General features: G+C 36.2%; 2 protein-coding genes across 4 annotated transcripts in view; one reads left to right on the forward strand and one right to left on the reverse strand.

Annotated features, from left to right (window-relative positions):
• The window catches only part of LOC131693623 (fatty-acid amide hydrolase 2-B-like), a 30171-nt gene extending 20526 nt beyond the window's left edge, over positions 1–9645 (reverse strand). Inside the window, exon 1 of the mRNA XM_058981582.1 lies at positions 9504–9645. The gene's annotated coding sequence lies outside the window, so the exon portion shown is untranslated. The remainder of the gene's footprint in view (positions 1–9503) is intronic.
• LOC131693621 (cytochrome b5 reductase 4) overlaps positions 1–19270 on the forward strand; it is a 155797-nt gene that overhangs the window by 33187 nt on the left and 103340 nt on the right. The window contains exons 2-3 of one of the 3 annotated variants that reach the window (XM_058981581.1): positions 8388–8509; positions 10535–10673. In XM_058981581.1, the coding sequence (XP_058837564.1) occupies positions 10550–10673 (124 nt within the window). In that variant the 5' untranslated portion in view covers positions 8388–8509; positions 10535–10549. Of the gene's footprint in view, positions 1–8387; positions 8510–9678; positions 9887–10534; positions 10674–19270 lie in introns of those variants that run through there. The other 2 variants (XM_058981579.1, XM_058981580.1) reach the window with 2 other exon arrangements.

Below are 19270 nucleotides of genomic sequence, written 5' to 3' on the forward strand. Positions count from 1 at the left end.
AGGCTGGTACGACAAACAGATTTATGTACCTATATGCACTACGTATCTGTGAATGACGTCATCATCTACTTTTTAAGGGACAGAATTGGTCGGACAAGCTCAGTTGCCTGTTGAATAGCAGGTAGAGCATTGCACTGGGTAGCAGACTGATGACTCGGCTACACTGACTGTGGAGGTACGCTACGCAGTTCCGTTCAACAGGCGAATGAGATTGTCCAATCAAACACCATGCTTTCAAGCACGCTTTTATTTAAAAATCTCGAACACATTAATTCATATAAAACACGTGTACAAAATCGCTTGTACAGTCAAGCTCCGTGTACGAAAACGGGTAACATAGCGTCGTGGTACGAGTTGTCTCTTTCGCTCCACCCATCATCACTAACTTTGACTCATTTTGCTTGGTGCGTTTCTTCCATTCGTGTACGGATACAATGTACTCACACAGCTGTTTGATTCGAGCATTGTACAACACCGTACACCGTTTGCTTGCGTCCAATGTTTGAGGCGAATATGTATACCTAATTTGTTTGCGGTTGCATGCGAGCATGATAGCAATCTTTGCTTTCGTTTATTATTTCCGTTCAATCAATTCAACAATTCCACGTGATTAATTTCCACTTAGCCTATCCTACTCTATGAAAATCGGCTTTTTATTTTTCCTTCGAGGTTCTTTTCTTGGCACAATTTCACCCTTCCGAAATCTTCCCAACAGCGTTGCTATTTTTATTAACGAAAATGGAATCTTGTTGATTTAGTTTATGCCTGCAATATTTTGTATCTTGAATCCACTATATTGATGAAGGGCAACGTTTTTCCATATCATGGGTGTCTAGTAAGGTTTGGTGAAGCCATTTTCTGAAAATTTTTAGATTATGGTTTGGTTGCCGTCTTATTTTTGTTAAAGATAATCAACCACATATACGGTATAATGTAATGTATGGTAGATACTTGTTCTACTTTGTCGCACAATTTTTGTTGAATTTGATTATTTGACGGCAATGAGCTATGACAAATTATGACATAAAGGGATGGGGAGCACTCCACGTGCATTGACGCATTCGGCCGTTCTATGGATAGGAAATTCCATAAAACATGTGACACTTTTACGTAATGTGCTCCAAAAAATCATTTGGTTCGTATTAGAGCAAGAGGATATAGAACGCGGTAATATGAGAGTTAGTGTTGGGCAATCTTCGCATGACGTAATTTATGAATGACCCACAATAACACTTTTCCAATTTTCTGAAATTTATGTAAATTAACGCGTCCCTTTAAACTCATTATTTATGGTCCATTTTATATAGCCGACAACGCTTCCGACAGCTGGCTGTCCAGAGTTCAAGTAGTTTTTAATGAAACAAACTTGATAAACGGTTAGCCAGAGTTAAACGCCTTCGCATCTAGAACATTTACGGATCCTACAGTCAATAAAGTACATATTCAAACTCCTTATGCACGAAAATATATTCTCAGTCGCATCGCTTGCTTGAGGCGAATCCTGACTAACAACACACCCACTACCCAATCCGTGGTACTTATGGGAGTGTCACTGAGTCGGGGCCTTCCGTTAAGTAAGTATCACATCAACACTTCCTTTCTCATATCCCAAGTTACGGTAAAGATGGTCGTGGCCAGCAATGATGGTTCTCAGGCGAAATTCTCGCTTGGACTGGATCAATTCTTGCTCCCAAGTCTGGCTGGAAATGAGAGTCATCAGTCTGCAATCTACGAAGTATACCGTGCTTACGCAACGCAATGCAGTTTGATTATTTGACGGCAACAATTTTATTCTTCAAATGTAATGACTATATTTTCCTATAAATATAGCAACACTGCCAAACATAATTTCACTAACCCTCCAGTAACATTTCCTATGGTGCAAAAAGTCAGAATCAACCAACCGGGAGCTGGAAGACTCTGACGTAAAATTGAATCAGGTTTTTTAGCGTTGAAAAGTTTTACGAATTTTCAAGGCTGCGACCTTTTTTTATTTCAGTTGCCAAAACTGGAATTTTTAAAGTTTTTGTTTTCAATTTGTCACTTCAAAAACGTTACAGGGATTTTTCATTATGTAAGAAATGGAATGAAATGGTTAAAAAGATTCAGTAAATTCGATTTTATTCAAGTTTTAGTCAGGGACAGGCATAGCGTTATCGATAAATTATTTGCCTTTTACGCAGCTCACTTAGGTTCGCTTCCCAACTCCACACATAGGGTTAGAGATTTTGTGGGGTTGTATTATTAAGCAGAACTCGAGTGTTTGTATGTTGATGGGTTTTATCGCGGGGGTGTGTGTATTGTATGTATGTAACATCGCGTGCATAAATTCGTTAGCATAACCGTGTGTAACCACTTGCATATCCGCATGGACTTTTGAATGTATCGTTCGGGTCGTCATTGTTAAAATTTTCATCCCAGTTTATATCCAACAGCGTGCTAACGAAGCTGGCGTAGTCAGCAGTAAAGTGTACTTCTAGGTTACTAGCGATTACCAGATGTAGTTTGGGATGATGACACACATGCTGGACTAAAGGAGACGGAGCAGTGCAGCTGTATGGAGCGTATTCGTGGGCACTTACAAAGTAGAAGCCCATTGTTGTTTGTTGAAATTATTGATTTGCCAAAGAGTTGCGCTGCTGTAGTTATCCACAATACAACTGGTATTGCTGATAAGCGCAGATTTTTCGATATCCCATCGCAGAAATCCATTATTTGCCTGGAGTAAACCCAGGTAAGTTTAAGTCGCCCAGTATAGTATAACAATATCATGTCTGTGATCGATCGAAGTGATGAAATAAACAAAGGAATAATATACATGGATCAAGCTGGAATCACAAATTCTATCAGGTGGAAAATACAGGACACACAGGAACAGATTGCGATCGGCAACTTTTACTGATAGTTTCATCTACTCGGAGCTCGCCAATCGATCATCATTGATCACTCGAGCTTTTACATCATGGCGAACGGCGATGAGCATACCGCTACCTGATGTCTTGTGACGATCGCAGCGATAGCCATCGAATGTTGAACCAAACATGTGGCGAGACAGAGTACGATTGTCAAGTCATAAATTTAAGCCACCAACATTCTGCTACTAAACTTCGTTGTTGTTGAAGGACGGATCAGGTTCAACGGAGAGCGAAGCCATGTTACCATTTTGAGTGCGTTGGAAGGTCAAATTTCTGGAGGCGAAGAATACATCAGCGCTTGAAATGTTCGGAGCAGATGTATACTTGCCATTTGTGGTGCGTTGGAAAAGCCTTTCACCCATCCTACACTCAGGACCGGGACGACTGATGATCGCTGATTGCAATTGCTCGACTATGGTGAGGGATCAAGGGCTTCCATAATAACTGCGGTGCGTCACAGTGTGCGTTGAACTCTGATGCTGCCATGCGGACAGCAGGAATGGAACGATAGTAGCTTACTGCGAGAATTAGAAGATGAGCTAGAATCGTGAAACGATTCCTCCGTTGTATCGTTATAGTTTGTATATTCATCGAGAATAGTGGCTTGGCAGACCCCTTCTCCACCCACGCTCATAAGACGGGCACGACTGCTTAACGCCGGCGGCATGGGATCGATTATGGCGGGGACCAATACCAACTGCGTTGCCTCCCACTATGCACTCAGCATCGAAACTCCTTCACATTGCCAATCGCTGCGAGGTTCTCGGCAGGGTCTTTGATAGCGGAGCACATGCTTCTTCTGAAGACGAAGTAAAATCAATCAACGGGCACCGATTGTTCTGGGTACGGCTATCTTCAAATTCCCTGAACAGTATGCCATGCTATCATGTGGCAGGGTTATGAGTTGTATCACGGTACTTTGGGTGAACTCCAACTTTTAAGGAAGTGAAGTTCAAAGTTCTGGCGTCTATACCTTTTTTAACATGCGGGATAACTTTTATCTGCTCGTTGCCATTTAGTCCTGCTTTGGACATGTTTTCGACAGTCTCCTTGTTAACCCAGCATGCCCATGTTGTTTGTGTACAACAACGTTTTTAAAGAACTATAACTTTTGATTGAGGCAAGATTTACTAACAAAAACAAGTAAGGCTAATAAATGTGACTATTGTCTTTCATTTGAGTATTAACAATTGCAAGGATCAGCTGTAGAACTTAAGTTATTGGAATTTGTCTTGTTGGATTCCGGTGGAGCAGTGCTGCCAGGAACAGTTTACATTGACAATCGAAAATGAAGTTTTCATATATCTTCGTTATGTTTCAATATTATTGAAAACTGCTAAAACTTATTAATTTCGACTTCTTTGGCTACTTTTTCCACGCAATTGGACTATTGGAAATATTCTGGGAGAATTGTATTGAGCAATGGAAGGTAAAAGTTGAGTAGCTTACAGCACTGCATGGGAAGCACCTATCTTTATGAAAACAGGCTTTTCGTGTTTCTTGACCCCACCGTTTTCAAGGAAAAATAGTTTTGAAACCCTACATGCACTAGAAAAAAGTTTGGCATGAAAGAGTTAATACAGAAAATTGTTTCTAACACTTATAAGCGTCAAGGATTCATTCTCATACTTTAAAAATAGTTTTTCTCGAAATGTGCAAAATGTCGCTTGTCACAGATATCAGAACAGTAACGAAATAGGAATATTTTCAACCAAGAAACTACATTAGTGTTCGTGAGATCTGTAGACAAGAGCTCAATAGCGCTTGATTCTCGGAAGAGCTCCAGTTAGAAGCACTCACTTCAGTTGCAAACGGGACAGGAAATGTCGTCCAAAACACTGCTTAAGGCGGTCAACTCATAAGTCAGCTACAAAAATTCGATTTTTTTCTTCAATCATTAAAATTATTATTAGAGAATATTCATGCAAATTTTCAGAGTATAGCCAATTAACATCTCATGCCTGTGAGTTTCCTTTAATTTGATTTTTCATGCTAGAAACTTTAAAGTCATGTTTCAAAAAACTATAAAAGATATGTATGCAAGTGAAACACTGTTTTTAGATAATTTAATTGTGTCTGTGCAAACTAAACTGAAATATGTATTTAAAAAAAATCATTTTACAATGTTTTTAACGCACTTACTGCTAGAAAAATGAGTAAAATGTTTTAAATTTAACTTTTAATCACCATAGTAGTCTATCCTGTGCAGAAAAGTCTTCCGAGTAAGAAAGTATTTTACTTTTTTGTTTCGAGTAAAAATTACGGGCTGAATCTTGCACGGCGATTGCTAGATTGTTTATAAATCTATCACATTTATGTATTTAAAAAACTTTTTGTTGCGTAAATATATTCCAAAGGTGACACAATCTAACAAGCCGTAATTCATTAAATGACAAGATATAAAGGTTTTCAGTTTAATTTTACATGACAGCTGTTCTTCACATGCGCAGTGCCATAAAAGTTCACTTAGCAACGATTAAAACCCGCGATATGTGAAGTAAAATTACGCGAGTTACGAAATTCAACGTCATCACACACATTCAACGTCATGTAAAATTATAATCAAACGTAAAATTTTCGACAAACATATAAACAAACATTGGGGCTTAAAAGCCAACTGTCAAAATTCTCTTTGAAAAGAAATTTCGGACAATTAGCTTTTAAGCCGTAATCATATGTCTGTCGAGAATTATGTCATTTCTGATACTCGTATATGTCAGGGTCAGGAGACGTAAATTTATACAAGGGATCATCCATAAATGACGTAGCATTATATGGGGAGGATGGAGTTTTGTATTTTGTGATGATGTGTGACGACAGGGGGGTAGGGGGTCATGTCATACTACGTAGCTTTTTTAAGGGGGAATAGAATAGAATTTTTTAAAATAATTTACGGGGACAAGGGGGAGGGGGCAGAGTTACCGTCAAGCTACATAATTACCAGGGGGGGTATTTAGAGGTTTGTGACGAAATGCTACGAGGGGGGAGGGAGGTGTTAAAAATCACTCAAAAAATGCTACATCATTTATGGATCATCCCAAATATTTTCTAGGTGTGTGTGATAATGAGTGATGTGATGACGTAAAAAATTCGTGATCGCGTGGGACCGAGCGTTTGTATGTTTGGGAGAAAGCATTTATAAATGTTTAAGTGCTAAAACGTTCACTTCAACACCGGAGCGTTTTCAAGGTTGCGAGATAGCTGGCGCGCAGGTTTGCATGGATGATCGTGAAGGGTTCTAGTGTTTGTGTGTTGGCGTGTTTAAAGACGTGGGCATTTGTATGTCGCGGGCGCTGGTGTATGAACGTCATTTCGCGTGTATAAATTCGATTGTAGAACCGTGTGACCATTTGTATATTCGCGTGGGTTCTTGAACGCATGCGCGAACCGCGAGCCTGATACTGAACTTTGAGGGTAGGGTTCACATGCTAGCAGAGTGAGTACCAGGCAATGTCTCTCTGAAACTTGTTACCTAGTAGTGTATGTGATCATTATTGATTTTTAGAACGGTCTAACTGAAGCCATGTATCTAGGCTGCAAGGACCGAAGGTAGGGGCTATTCATGATAGCGTAGGAACACGCGTTTGTATAATCGCACTAGAGACCGCGTTTATAAATTCGTAGGTACTAAAATTCCCACTTAATTACAGGGGGTTGTAATGTATACGAAATTGTGGGTATAGGTGAGACATTGTGTACAATTTGAACCACAATAAATGTTTCCTTACTTACCTTATTCTTTCATTGTATTTCAAGTATTCAAAAAAAAAAATAAAATGTGGAAAAATGGCTCAACTCTAGAAACTACTGGAATTTTATGCAATAGTAAATTCCCAAAAGGAAAAATTGGATTAAACCTATTTGCGCATTAAGGACACAAGACCTAACTTAAAATAAGTTTGATTTTTGCATTTCGAATTCATGTCGTCAGTAACTAGCACCAACTAGGTGTCTAGTTAGACTATGTATTTAAACTAGTATACAAATTAGCACTTATTTGACACAAACAAATTCAAACAGTTCAGACGACCCATGTGTTAAAAGACAAGAGTTCATTTTTGCTTCCCGGGACATCACTCGGTACAAGCCAGTTGCTTTAGGCGTTCACATATGCGATATGTTTTCGCTATAGTTTCGCAATGATGTCAGGAGGATTAATGTTATATATAAACGAAGACTATATATCAAGAAGACCGGCAACTCTGTCCAGAATCTGGAGATAGTAACAGCAACACCTCTATCGGGTGAAGGTGATACTTTCCATAGTGATATACGCACATATATCCACGTTTACGTTGAGCTTCCTACCTTTGTACAATAGAGGAACTGTAACCTCTGTCGTTTCTCATTTGTATGGGGAACAGAAAAAGATGTCCGTCTTGGTCATATGTATGTATTTCTTCGGTATAATTAAGCACGTCGAAATTGTCATGTTCAGCAAATAATCCGATAATATAATTCCAGTTCGGCTTCAGTCGTGTGACGAACGTGCAAGTTATAATCGAGTACATAAGAAAATTGAAAATTCATCGAAACACCTCACGAGCCAGATAGTTTTATCTATTATTTAGGTCTGTTTATCTGTGCAACGGCTATGCTGCATGCCTTATATACTTAAAAGTCAGAGTTTGCGTGTGCGGCAGTATCTAGTACACATCAATAACTGTAATTAAGCCCGTTGATGTTATGTTTAAGATAAAAATTGTCTGATAAGGCTTTTTGCACTTATGGACTCTAATTTGCCTTGCAATGTCAATACGGTATAGAAAAGTTGTATTTTGCTTAAGGAATATTAACAATATTAATAATCCAGAAAGTAGATACTTTTTTTTTTAATTTGGCTACTTTTAGCCAAATTAGAAAAAAATTGAATTTGCTTATTCCATTGTAAGACCATTTCCATACGAAATGGACATAGTAAAAAGACGATCATCGTAAAAACATTAGTCACCAAGTATCCAGTTTCACGTCATGAATCGTGACTTCACACAATTCTACCCTTCCTTCTCCAGCTAGACATGTACTAAACCGGTCGCAATTTTCCTCACTTTCATCGTTTATTTCGTATGGCCGGTTACTTCGTAAATATTAATTAACTAATCAATGTGTCTTTGTGCTGCTCCGCACTTGCATTTACGTGTGCATACCCAGATACCGTAAAACGGGGTGTCATTGATTGCTGAGCTAATTTTGAGTGATTCTTGTTTCAGTAAATTTTCGGCAAGACAACAAAATCACCGAAACCAAAATTCAATTCATCAACACGTTTAAAAACAAGTTGTTCAAAAAACCTCACACAAAGTTACCAATGTTCCCCCATTTTACGGTATACACTTATCAGCGAACAAATTTTTCAACGCTGGCTCTCGTGGGTGGTAGTGAAATGTGTCACGTTGGTGGTTCTTCGATTGAATTATTTTTCTATACTGCAAGTCTGTGTTTACTACTTGAATGACGCCATACTTCTTCTAGGCTGCATAATCGAACGTATTAGCATTGGATTAGCGCAACACATTGGTTACAGTTGCTTCGCCTGCTTAGTCAGTGTTGCGAAAGAGACGTTCAGTTCAACTACCGACGTTTTGTACATACAGGTATGTTCACCCCAGTCAAAACAAACTGTAGGCGAGCGATCGAACAGTTTGTTTTCTAGAATTTAATTTGTTTTAATAGACTTCTTTTTATGCATGACATTATGTAACTTTTTATATAAACTTTCTCTACGTACGTAGTATATACGTACGCACTGATTGTAGTAGACATTGTCATCTTGGGCTTATTTGAGTAATTTCATATTGGATGAACACATCAGAACAAACCGTCTATTCTAAACTCCCATTTCCAATTACCCAAAGTACATGATTCGAATCACAAAAACGACTGGACAGATGACTCATGCGATTAGCGTTGCCCCCATAAGTTTTAATCGAAGCATTTAAAAACTGATACGCTAGTTTTCGTATCTCATTTGACACGTCCCATAATACTCGTCGTGATGTCCATTCTCTCCACCCACTCGCCTCTCATAATGATCGTGATACAAATAATGGCAGATGAACCGCACCATCACTCAGTCAAGGTCTTTTCCAGACTCCTCGAAGCTCGTGGCGATTCATCCCTCTGAGCCGCCGAAACTCAAAATCGTTCCGAATCCGGAATCAACAAGCTGTGAATAAATTAGCATAAATTTGCGATCTTTTCTTCGGTCTGTAAGTTTCGTTGCCTGCTTCGCCCAGCCTGTTGCTTGTTGGCTGATAACAGCTTCAGTTCAGTGCTTCTTTCTGAGGTTTGCAATTTTCATTCTCTATAGCAGTGCATAGTCTCAACCAACCGTGACATACATTCATTAATTTTACTTAGCTCTTCTCAAGGTCAGAAATGTTTGAACAGAAAATGTATTTTAGTATCGACTAATCAGAAATATTCACCGAGTTCATGTTCTTTATCAACGATTGACCTCCGTTGTGTGTCTCTCTTAATTCTACAGAATCCGAGCGATGAATCATAAAACAATATTATTTTTAGCACCTCTTTACAATGAGAAAGGTATAACTTTGGTTTCGTTCCGCTATAGGACCACTTACACACCTTTTACTGCACTTAAAACCGCAAACGATACATAAGAACCGGCTTTTGTGGAAAAATAAAATCCCGGCGAAACCCTACCTACTTCGAGTAAGCAGTATGGCGCGACGTACAAGTCGACCGAGGACAACACAACACGTCCGAGCCAAACGAACGACGACAGAACGATGATTAGCATTTCTTCGCAGTTGCTCGAAGCATATCTTGGGCGCATTCGTTGCGCTGTGTTTTGGTGAACCGTGTGAGACAAACGAGCGATAATAGAGCAAAAACAAACCGGACTGAGAGCGAATGAACGTGTGTTTGTGTTCATTATAACAACGGCAGAGAGAGAGACTCCACCGCTGACAGAGCTGTCAGTTCTGTATTGACACGCAACTTACAAGGTATGCAATGCAACAACTGGTTTTACGTTGCATGTCGCGTCACAGCAAGATTTGAGTGCTACAAACCTTTTGAAACTAAACAGAGCAGTATAATGAAATGGCAAGGTGGGAACATTTATTGTTTTTGAACGTGTTGCTTTGTTGATTGTTGAATTATGGCAACCGAACTCGCTAACATAACATCAACAAAATTACCAAATTGAAACAAGGTATGCAAACGCGTGGGCAAAATATGTATTCGGCGTTCAGGTCCGAAAAAGTTAATCAATATTCTACCCAGTTTAAAAATTTATAGAATACTTTGAAAGTTTTAAATTTTCATATAAGACTTGTGAAAAAAATACATGTCTTTCCCATATAAAACTTTGGTGCACGTTTTAGAATGATCAAATTTCGCTCAAAATTAGCACAAAAAAATTTCTTTGACCTGAAATATAGTGTCAACTAACAGGCTTCCGTGACAATGGTAAAATAAAAGCACAAACACAATTTTTTTTTTGGCAGCTTGATTCATTTTTTTACCAATGATGGACAAAATTCCCAAATCGCAAGAATAGCTGCCACCGTAATACACATGTTAATCGAAACAGCATGAATTGTTTCCGGAATTGCACATAGTGTCTAACTACATTTTTCTTTTCTTTGTAGCACTCAAACACGAAAATGGATTACGACGGAAATCTGCAAGTACCGCAGACCACAAAGAATGTGAAAAATATTGCCACATCTCCCCTTAAGACTCCTGTTACCAAACAGCCCGTGAAAAAATCAACAGGATCGGCAACAGGTTAGTGGGATGGATTGTTTAAAGTGACCCCTACATGTTCAATACTTTTGTCAAAACAAACATTGACTTTTATATAGATAGATAGATAGATAGATATGGGCCCTTCCACGCGAAGTGATCCAAAAATGATGCAAACTTGAAATCGACCTTCACGGATTTGAACCAAATTGGGTGGAATTGTTCATCTAGCGCTAATATATGAAAACCCAATTTTTTGTGTCAATTGAACCACCCCTCGGCTCATGGGCATTTCTTCGAAAATACTTTTAATTGGCTTCTGAATGTTTTGTAGTGTATTCCGTCGATTCAATTCACTTGACAATGAGATGCGACATTTCTTACACATACCCCTGTTGGGGGATGTGTAAGTGTGTAAATTACACACACATACAGACTTTTTTCTGATCTCGACGAACTGAGTCGAATGGGATATGACACTCGGCCCTCTGGGCCGGGATTATATGAGAAAAGCAAAAATGTGCAAAATTAAATGCTTTTAAGAACTCACGCGAAGTTGGCATCCATAACTAGAGGAGAGATGAATACAGTTTCGAGTACTGCGCGAATGAAACCTCGAGTGAACTGAAAAATTATAGAAAATCAATAAAACAAATAAAATTAAAAATTAATAATTCTATTCTATTCTATTCTAACCCTTACACAGCCAGTATTGAAAAGCATCCTGGAAAACACTGCAGATATTCTTTAGTGTTTTTCTTGTCAACATTAATATTTGAAGCATATTACAATATGTCGCAAATATTAAAACGGCCAGGCCTACTGTGCAGAGTTGGGTTTGAAGATGTTTCAATATTATACGGCAATTGAATTATTCATTTAATGACCAGTTCAACCAACGAATCGTTTTGAAACTTGAATGAGAAAGAAACGAGGACAACCGTACCGACCGTTTCAGTTTATAGGGGGCTAGGATAAAACGTTTGGAGTGACTTTGCTAAGAAGGTTAATGTCACTCCTTTGGTCCTTCGGGATGGGACAGAGGTATTTACACCTTGCCCTGGCTAATTAAGCCTAGGTTAAAGCTCCTTTACTCGCTCTCCTCCAAACGAATGCTGACATCGGTTTTAGATCCGAGTCGCTCTAGGTTCGCTCTAATATTTACAAAAGCCATATTAAAATGACAGTTCAGAGCGAACCTAGAGCGACCGCAATCCAAAAATAAAATCAGCATTAGCATGCACCTGTGCTTTAAACTTTTATTGTCCTTAGAAGATTATTTCGAGAAAAAAATATATGTGATTATTTCCTAGTTTTAGTATTTAAGTATAAATAGATTGGAGCGAGGCAGAATGGTTAATTTAATCAATTTAATTATAAAGTGGAAAATATAAAACAAACAAAAAATTATTTATGAGTAAATTAACTAAGAAGTAAAAAAGTAACTTAACGACAGCAGATATACTGATGATTATTATGAGCATAATGAATATAAGGAAAAATAAAATTAAAAATTAATAAAGCAAAAAAACGAAATAAAGTTGAGATGCGTAAAATGATTTATATAAACCAAATTATTTCAGCTCAAATGAAAATATGCCAATATTAAAAAAAGTTATAGAATAGAATAAATTAAATTGTTTCTAACTATTCCTATATTTATAAAATGAACAAGAAGAATGAATGAATCATATAGAGGGTGTTTGGTTCATGGTTAAGAATCTCTCGAGGGGTGATAGACTGCCATATCTGGAGAAAAAAAATTGTTCTACACATACCATCAAATCTCAACCGTTACAGAGTTATTGAACTTTTTGTTTAAAAAACTTATTTGTCTTAAAATACCTCTAACTCAAAAAGTATAATTTGTATTTTAAATGTTTTAGTTCCATTCGAAAGGTGAGAAAATTTCGCATTGAGTGATGTCCTCACAAGTTTCAGCTAATGAGATTAAGTAGGCTTTTCAAAGTAATTTATTGAAAATTAAACAATTTTAAACGATTTTTCGTTCATTTCTTGAAAATCTTAATAGTTAACCTCATCATTTTAATAATTCAGATTGTTAGTCTTGATGAGCTGCTTAATTCGTTCTTTGACATGATACACTTACCTTTTCTTATTTTCACGGTTTTGGGTTATTCAACTTGGATATTTTTATCTCATTTTCACTAGTACCAGCTCTAATTGAAAAATTATGGCACTTATTGTACTTTTTTTTCTTTTTATTCGAAAGCCAGGAAAATTTTACAGTGAAAAATGTATTAATACCTTTCAGTTAAGTGAATTTAGTATTCTTTTAAAAGCAAATTAGTTTAAAGTTAGTGCTATTATTAGCATTTTCGTTAATTTTCTTAAAATAGTAAATAATAAACATCACCATTATTATCATGGAAATAATGCATCTCAGCAAGTTCTACAGTTCTTTCTTTGACTCCATTCAATTATCTCTTTTGGTTTCGACGCAAAATCGTTTTTATCACATCGTTTCATATGCAAAAATAACGATTTCGAACCCACTACATTTGTGGCGAGGTCATGCTGTGTTAACTAATAAATAGCAGCAAAATGAAAAGAGATATTGACAAAGTGTCAAATAAAAAGTTATAGAGAACATTAAGGGGCATCAAATGAACAATAGTAACGAAAAATTTTGTTGATTAATAATTAGTATAATTAAAAAACTCCAAAATACACAAATTTTGAGTTATTTCGTTAGTAAAAAATCATTTAGTACACTTAACTAAAAGATATTTGTACATACACTGATAGGACATTTTCTCAGCTTTCCAATAAAATCTTGTAAATAACGATATAAAGCATATTTTTTTAGATTAGAGTCTTTTAAGCACTTGCAAGTCGGTTACAGGAAAAGTATAGTAATGAAATTACAAAGAAATGAGAAGAGATAGAAATATGACGTCCAAGAATTATGATTCGTTCTATAACCCAACTTTTGGATAATGGATATTGCTATAATCATACTTCATTATTTTGAGAAAATTAGCAAAAACCTTCTCAAAAACACTAACTTTTAACTACTTTACAGCTAAAAGGTAATTAAAACTAATTACTTAAAAGATATGAGAACACCATTCAATGGAAAATTTTCTCACCTTTCGAATGAAACTGAAATATTTAAAATACAATGTATACTTTTAAAGTTAGAGGTATTTTAAGACAAAAAGTTTTTTACACAAAAAGTTTAATAACTCTGTAGCGGATGAGATTTGGTGGTATGTGTAGAACAATTTTTTTCTCCAAATAGAGCAGTCTAGCACACCCCGAGAGATTCTTAACCATGAACCAAACACCCTGTATGAAATGGAAAAAATATTAATATCATAATAAAATGAATAAAATAAATTAAATGAATTATATGAATGCAATGAATAACAGGAATACAACAAAAAATAAATTAAATTAATAAAATTAATAAAACAAATAAAATCAATAATATGTATGAAATTAACTCTTTAATGCCAACTTTATTTTTTCTAGCGCGTATGGCGTTCCAAAACCATTCTTCCTTAAAAGTGTTGGAGTAAAAAAACACGAAAACCCTGTTTTGCTTAACATGGGTGCTTCTCTAGTAGTGCTAGAGGCTGCTCAGTTTTTACCTTCCGATCCTCAATACACATCTTCTACAAAGCTCTCAATAGTTCAATTGGGCGGAAAAAATAGTTGAAGACAGTCTAAATTGATACGATTTATCAGTTTACAAAGAAATTTTAAGACAACGAAGATATGAAAGCTTTTTTTCAATATGTCCAATCTACAAAAGAGAGCCTCTCTTTGTTTACTTTCTCTTCCGCGAATTACTCGGCCACCTTTCTGATTTCCCTTCAACTATTTGCGTAATAAGCTAGTAAAAACCTTGGTCTTTCGATACATACCGATAAATGTTTAAAAAGCTTTATGGTTTTACAGTAGTAAGCGAAAGAGAAAGCGAAAAAAGAGGGCACTCATTTGCAGATTGGACCTATAGAAAAAAAGTCTTCACATATCGAAACATAGTTTTTCGCCGATAACTGAAAATGTCTCTGGCAGCACTGCTCCAGTGGAATTCAATCAGAACAGTTGCAATAGCTTCTGTTCTGCGGGTAATTCTTGTAACTGTTAGCGTTCAAATGAAAAGTGGTAGTCACAGTTATTAGCATTAGGGATCATCCATAAATGACGTAGCATTATATGGGGGAGGGGAGAGTTTTGTATTCTGTGATGATGTGTGATGACAGGGGGTAGGGGGTCATGTTATGCTACGTAGCTTTTTGAAAGGGGAATAGGGGTTGCCCTGGTGTCACGACAACCTTACCCGTTTCAGCTAACTATCACCGTTTTTTTTTAATTTTTTACGGTAACAAGGTGGGGGACGGTTACCGTTAAGCTATGTAATTACCAGGGGAAGTACTTAGAGTGCTGTGACGAAATGCTACCATGGGGGAGGGGGGTGTTAAAATTCACTCAAAAATGCCACGTCATTTATGGATGATCCCTTACTTATTTTGAAAAAATCTTGCCTAAACCCAACGTTATAACTGTTTGAAAATTTTGTTATTTATAAACAACATGGGCATGTAGGGGTTAATGAAACCAATAAAACGAACAGAATGAATAAAATAAACAAAATAAAAGTTCAAGCAAAAAAACAAACCGAATAAAATAATTAAAATGAAAAAATAAACGGTAATAAAGAAGTTTTAAATACATACTACATGAAATTGTGTCTAATTAATATTCCGGATAAATTTCATGACGGCAAAAATTGACAGATTATTAAAATGAAGAAAGGGAATAAAATACATGAACTGGAAAAGAGGAATAAAATGCATAACATGAAAAAATGAATGAAATAAGTTAAGTGAGCGATATGAATAAAATACACGAATAAACTGATCAAAATGAATCCAAAGAATGAAACGCATAAAATAAAGAAAATGACCCCAAAAGAATAAAATGAATAAAAAGAATACTGAAAGAAAAAATGATTAAACTGAAATGATCATATATTTAAACTAAATCAAATATCTAAAATAAATAAAACAAACAAAACGAATAAAATCTCTGAAGTGAATGAACTGTAATCAATGAGCATATAGAAAGAAGAAACGTTTGTGAAAAGCCCATTATTTCGAAAATAGATAATTAATATACAATGCACTTATTAGTTTTTCCCTTCTCTTTTGTTTTCATCTTTTCGTTTATCTTTTCTTGACGGAGTCGTTTGTGAATATATGGTATTTCTACTTTATCGGTGTACTTCAATTAGTTATAAAGAACCTGGGACGTTCAATTTGTTTCCGATGTCTTTTTAGTTACAGTTTTTCGTAAGGAATGGAATTTTCAGAAACAGTATTTTAACGCGCAATTGAAAATAGTAAACTGAGATAAGGCCACAAGTCCTTCAAGTCCCTAAACAGAGAACGACAGAGCGAGAGAGTATGTGATTCGTGAATGGGACAGGTAGATATTACAAAGTATTCATTTGCACTGAAGTAAATGGAAGGGAGTGTGAAGTGTCTAGACTATGTTGACGATTATTTCTCGATGAACATATGATTACGGCCTAAAAGCCAACTGTCAAAATCCACTTTGAATGGAAATTCCGGACAAACTGTTACACGCCAATCACAGATGTTGGTAGTAAATGAAAGAGAAAAGTTTTCTCTTTCATAAACTGTTGTGAACTGTGCTCGACTAGTAACGGTTTGTCTGGAATTTCCATTTGAAGTGGATTTTGACAGTTGGCTTTTAGGCCGTAATCATATGTTTGTCGAGATTTTATTGTCCATAGATCAAAAGCCATCCATTCAGTTCAATGCATGTCTCTTTCCAATCGTCCTTATAGCTTACGAATTGTCTCTTTCGGTATTCTAGTTCTGGAGGTATGGATTAATGAGTCCAGTAAAAATCAATACCATGTCAAAGGAATGGTTCAAATTACCGGTATAAGCATTTAAATTCTTCGAAAAGTAAGTGACCATTGAAAGTATCTTTGGACTGCCTTTGAAACACGAACATATTGAAATTATCTTCTTGCGAATAAAAATGTTTTTAGTCTCATTGATCATGAAAAAAGAACTTTCAATACAAAGCGGGGTCATTTATTATTAAACAGTAAAGTGTATAGCAAAAATGTAGTCAGACCAACTCTCTGTCCGATGCATAAATTGATTGTAATCCTCGCTAATCTGCGTGTAGAATACGAAGTACTCAAACGAAACATTTATGGAATTATTACAACGCCTCTCTACTAATTGTAGCATTGGAATTTCGATTGCAACGTTCTCAGCATAAGGCAAATGTGAGCAACTGAAACCTTCGCTATACGTTAGATGAATTATTATGATTACGTCCCCCATCGGGAGTTCAGGCGGTCTTTGGGCGACATTTTTCCCGGATCTGTGGTTATTTTTGGACTTTGATCCGTTATTTTTCATAAAAATTCATTCCAATTTAATGAATTTGCTTTTTCATAATATCATCCCAAACAAGGATTCTTAGTTTTCTAACGACATATATAAACATATGTTGCATTCAAAATTTACTAGAGATACGAAAGGTTTAAAAAACATGGAATGTCTCTTTTAAAAATATTTCATTTTCAAACATCCATGGTACCCAGTTTGAGATACCAAAGGTTTAAAGTCCACTAGCATATTCATTTTCGAGAAATTATTCATTAATTATGGAGTAAATTCACAAAATTCACTAAGGAATCGAATTTCTTGAATCACCTATTTGTGTTTTCATTCCCCGATATTCAAAAGTAGTTTAGTTTTGCCTCTAAAACACCAGTAAAGTAATACTCTTTATGTAACGGTCTCGTTTTTAGTTATTGAAAATTGGTAAATGAGGAATAGAAATACAAAATGTTTAATATCTCCGCCGTTCGTGATTTGGACGATCTATGGCTTGTTAGAAATATATTTATATAAGTTTTCTATTTATATGCATCTAGTGCGATTAAATTGCTTTGCTCGAAAGTTATTTGCTTAAAACATGTCGTGTTTTGGCAAAACTCACCAAAAGTCGGAAAATGAACAACATACCCACAAACATAAATAATAACGTCTAAGGGTCTTTGCCTAGAGACATGTTGGTAGACTTGAGTGATTCATAGTTATGCTGCCTAAGCTCGACTCTTGCCAGTAGAAGACAAACGATTAGCCCGTAAGACTTGCTACCTGTTTCGAATGACCCTGCCACTTCCAAATTTCCGATCTATATATTTCACATCCTTACCCTCACTTGAGTACTATGGCATAACTAATTTAGTTATAGGTTTTGTGCTCTTCACGCGCAAAGATGGTTTTAAACAATTTTCTCCTCAGTGGAGAAAAATAGTTTTCCCCACTAAGGAGAAATATAACATATACCTATTCTATGTCAATAGTTGCCAAACTTCGTTTACATATGAGCAAAAGTTACTAGAGAACTATCAGTAAAGTATCACATATTTGAATTCTCACAATGTGTGTTTTAGTATGTGACATTTCCCGTCTCGTCTGCAATTGTAGTCAGTAATTCTGACGGGGAGCCCTGCCAAGTACAGTAGTACAACTCTCGAAAAATTGCAATATTACAACGCTTGCTTTCAAATCTTTCATTCATTGTAGTTTAATAATGCGACAAATAATGCTGCAGCGATTTTAGTCCGTGTCGCATTTGCAGTAAAGCAATCCATTGGGTTTACGCCTCTGTAGTGGCGGATCCAGGGGGAGAGTCCTGGGGATACCCCCCCCGAAAATTTTGAACTGGTTGAGAAAATTTAAAATAGTTTCTATATTAATTCATTCTAAACTCAAAATCATTCCAAATCAGATTCGACCACCAAAACTGATTTTAATTAAATTATTATTATTATTTTACGTATTATACAATGAACATTTTAAAATCAAAATTTCAGACCCCCTCCGAGATTTTTTTCTGGATACGCCCCTGCGCCTTTGCACTGACTTAGTAAAACAAGTATGGACTATTGACTTGGCGTTAAATTTAGAAAAGCATGGAAAACATTAAATATACAATTGACTAGAATGTCTCTACTCCCATGTCAAAGGGACCGACAAAAACAGGACTTTCTTCTTCTTTTCCTACATTCTTTAGACCTATTTTTTGCAAATTGACAAATTATTCTTATTGTTATTCTTTTCTATTCATGATAAACTTGCTTGCTGCTCTGTCTAGTAGTTGGAATAATAATAGAGCGGGAAATTGCTAGTATGTCCGTCATACAAAGAAAGGTTTTCTGTACATTTTATTATTTTGGGCCGCTCAAAATTATTTTATATTCTCATCGCAAAATCAAGCGATAGGTTGTATGCTGTGACCTCAATTTATTTTCTATTATATCTTTTCGAAACTTTTGGTGCCTATATTTTTGCTAGTAAGTTTTCAACAAAAATAATATTTGTTTTAAGTATGTTGCTAGACATTTTCTCGCTATTCACCGAAACAATATTTTTAAAACGTATATTATTCACCGAATGACTGTCCTAGTGATCGGATACCTCTCTAGCAAGAACAAGTATCGGAATAACATTCCTTCCCTTCCCGGTTGCGATCTGCTTTCGTGCCTGGCCGGCGCCTGTTATTGATCAATAAACAACTTGGGTTTAACAGTGATTGTATAGTGATGG

The sequence above is a fragment of the Topomyia yanbarensis genome, chromosome 3, assembly GCF_030247195.1.
Source record: "Topomyia yanbarensis strain Yona2022 chromosome 3, ASM3024719v1, whole genome shotgun sequence".
NCBI lineage: Eukaryota > Metazoa > Arthropoda > Insecta > Diptera > Culicidae > Topomyia > Topomyia yanbarensis.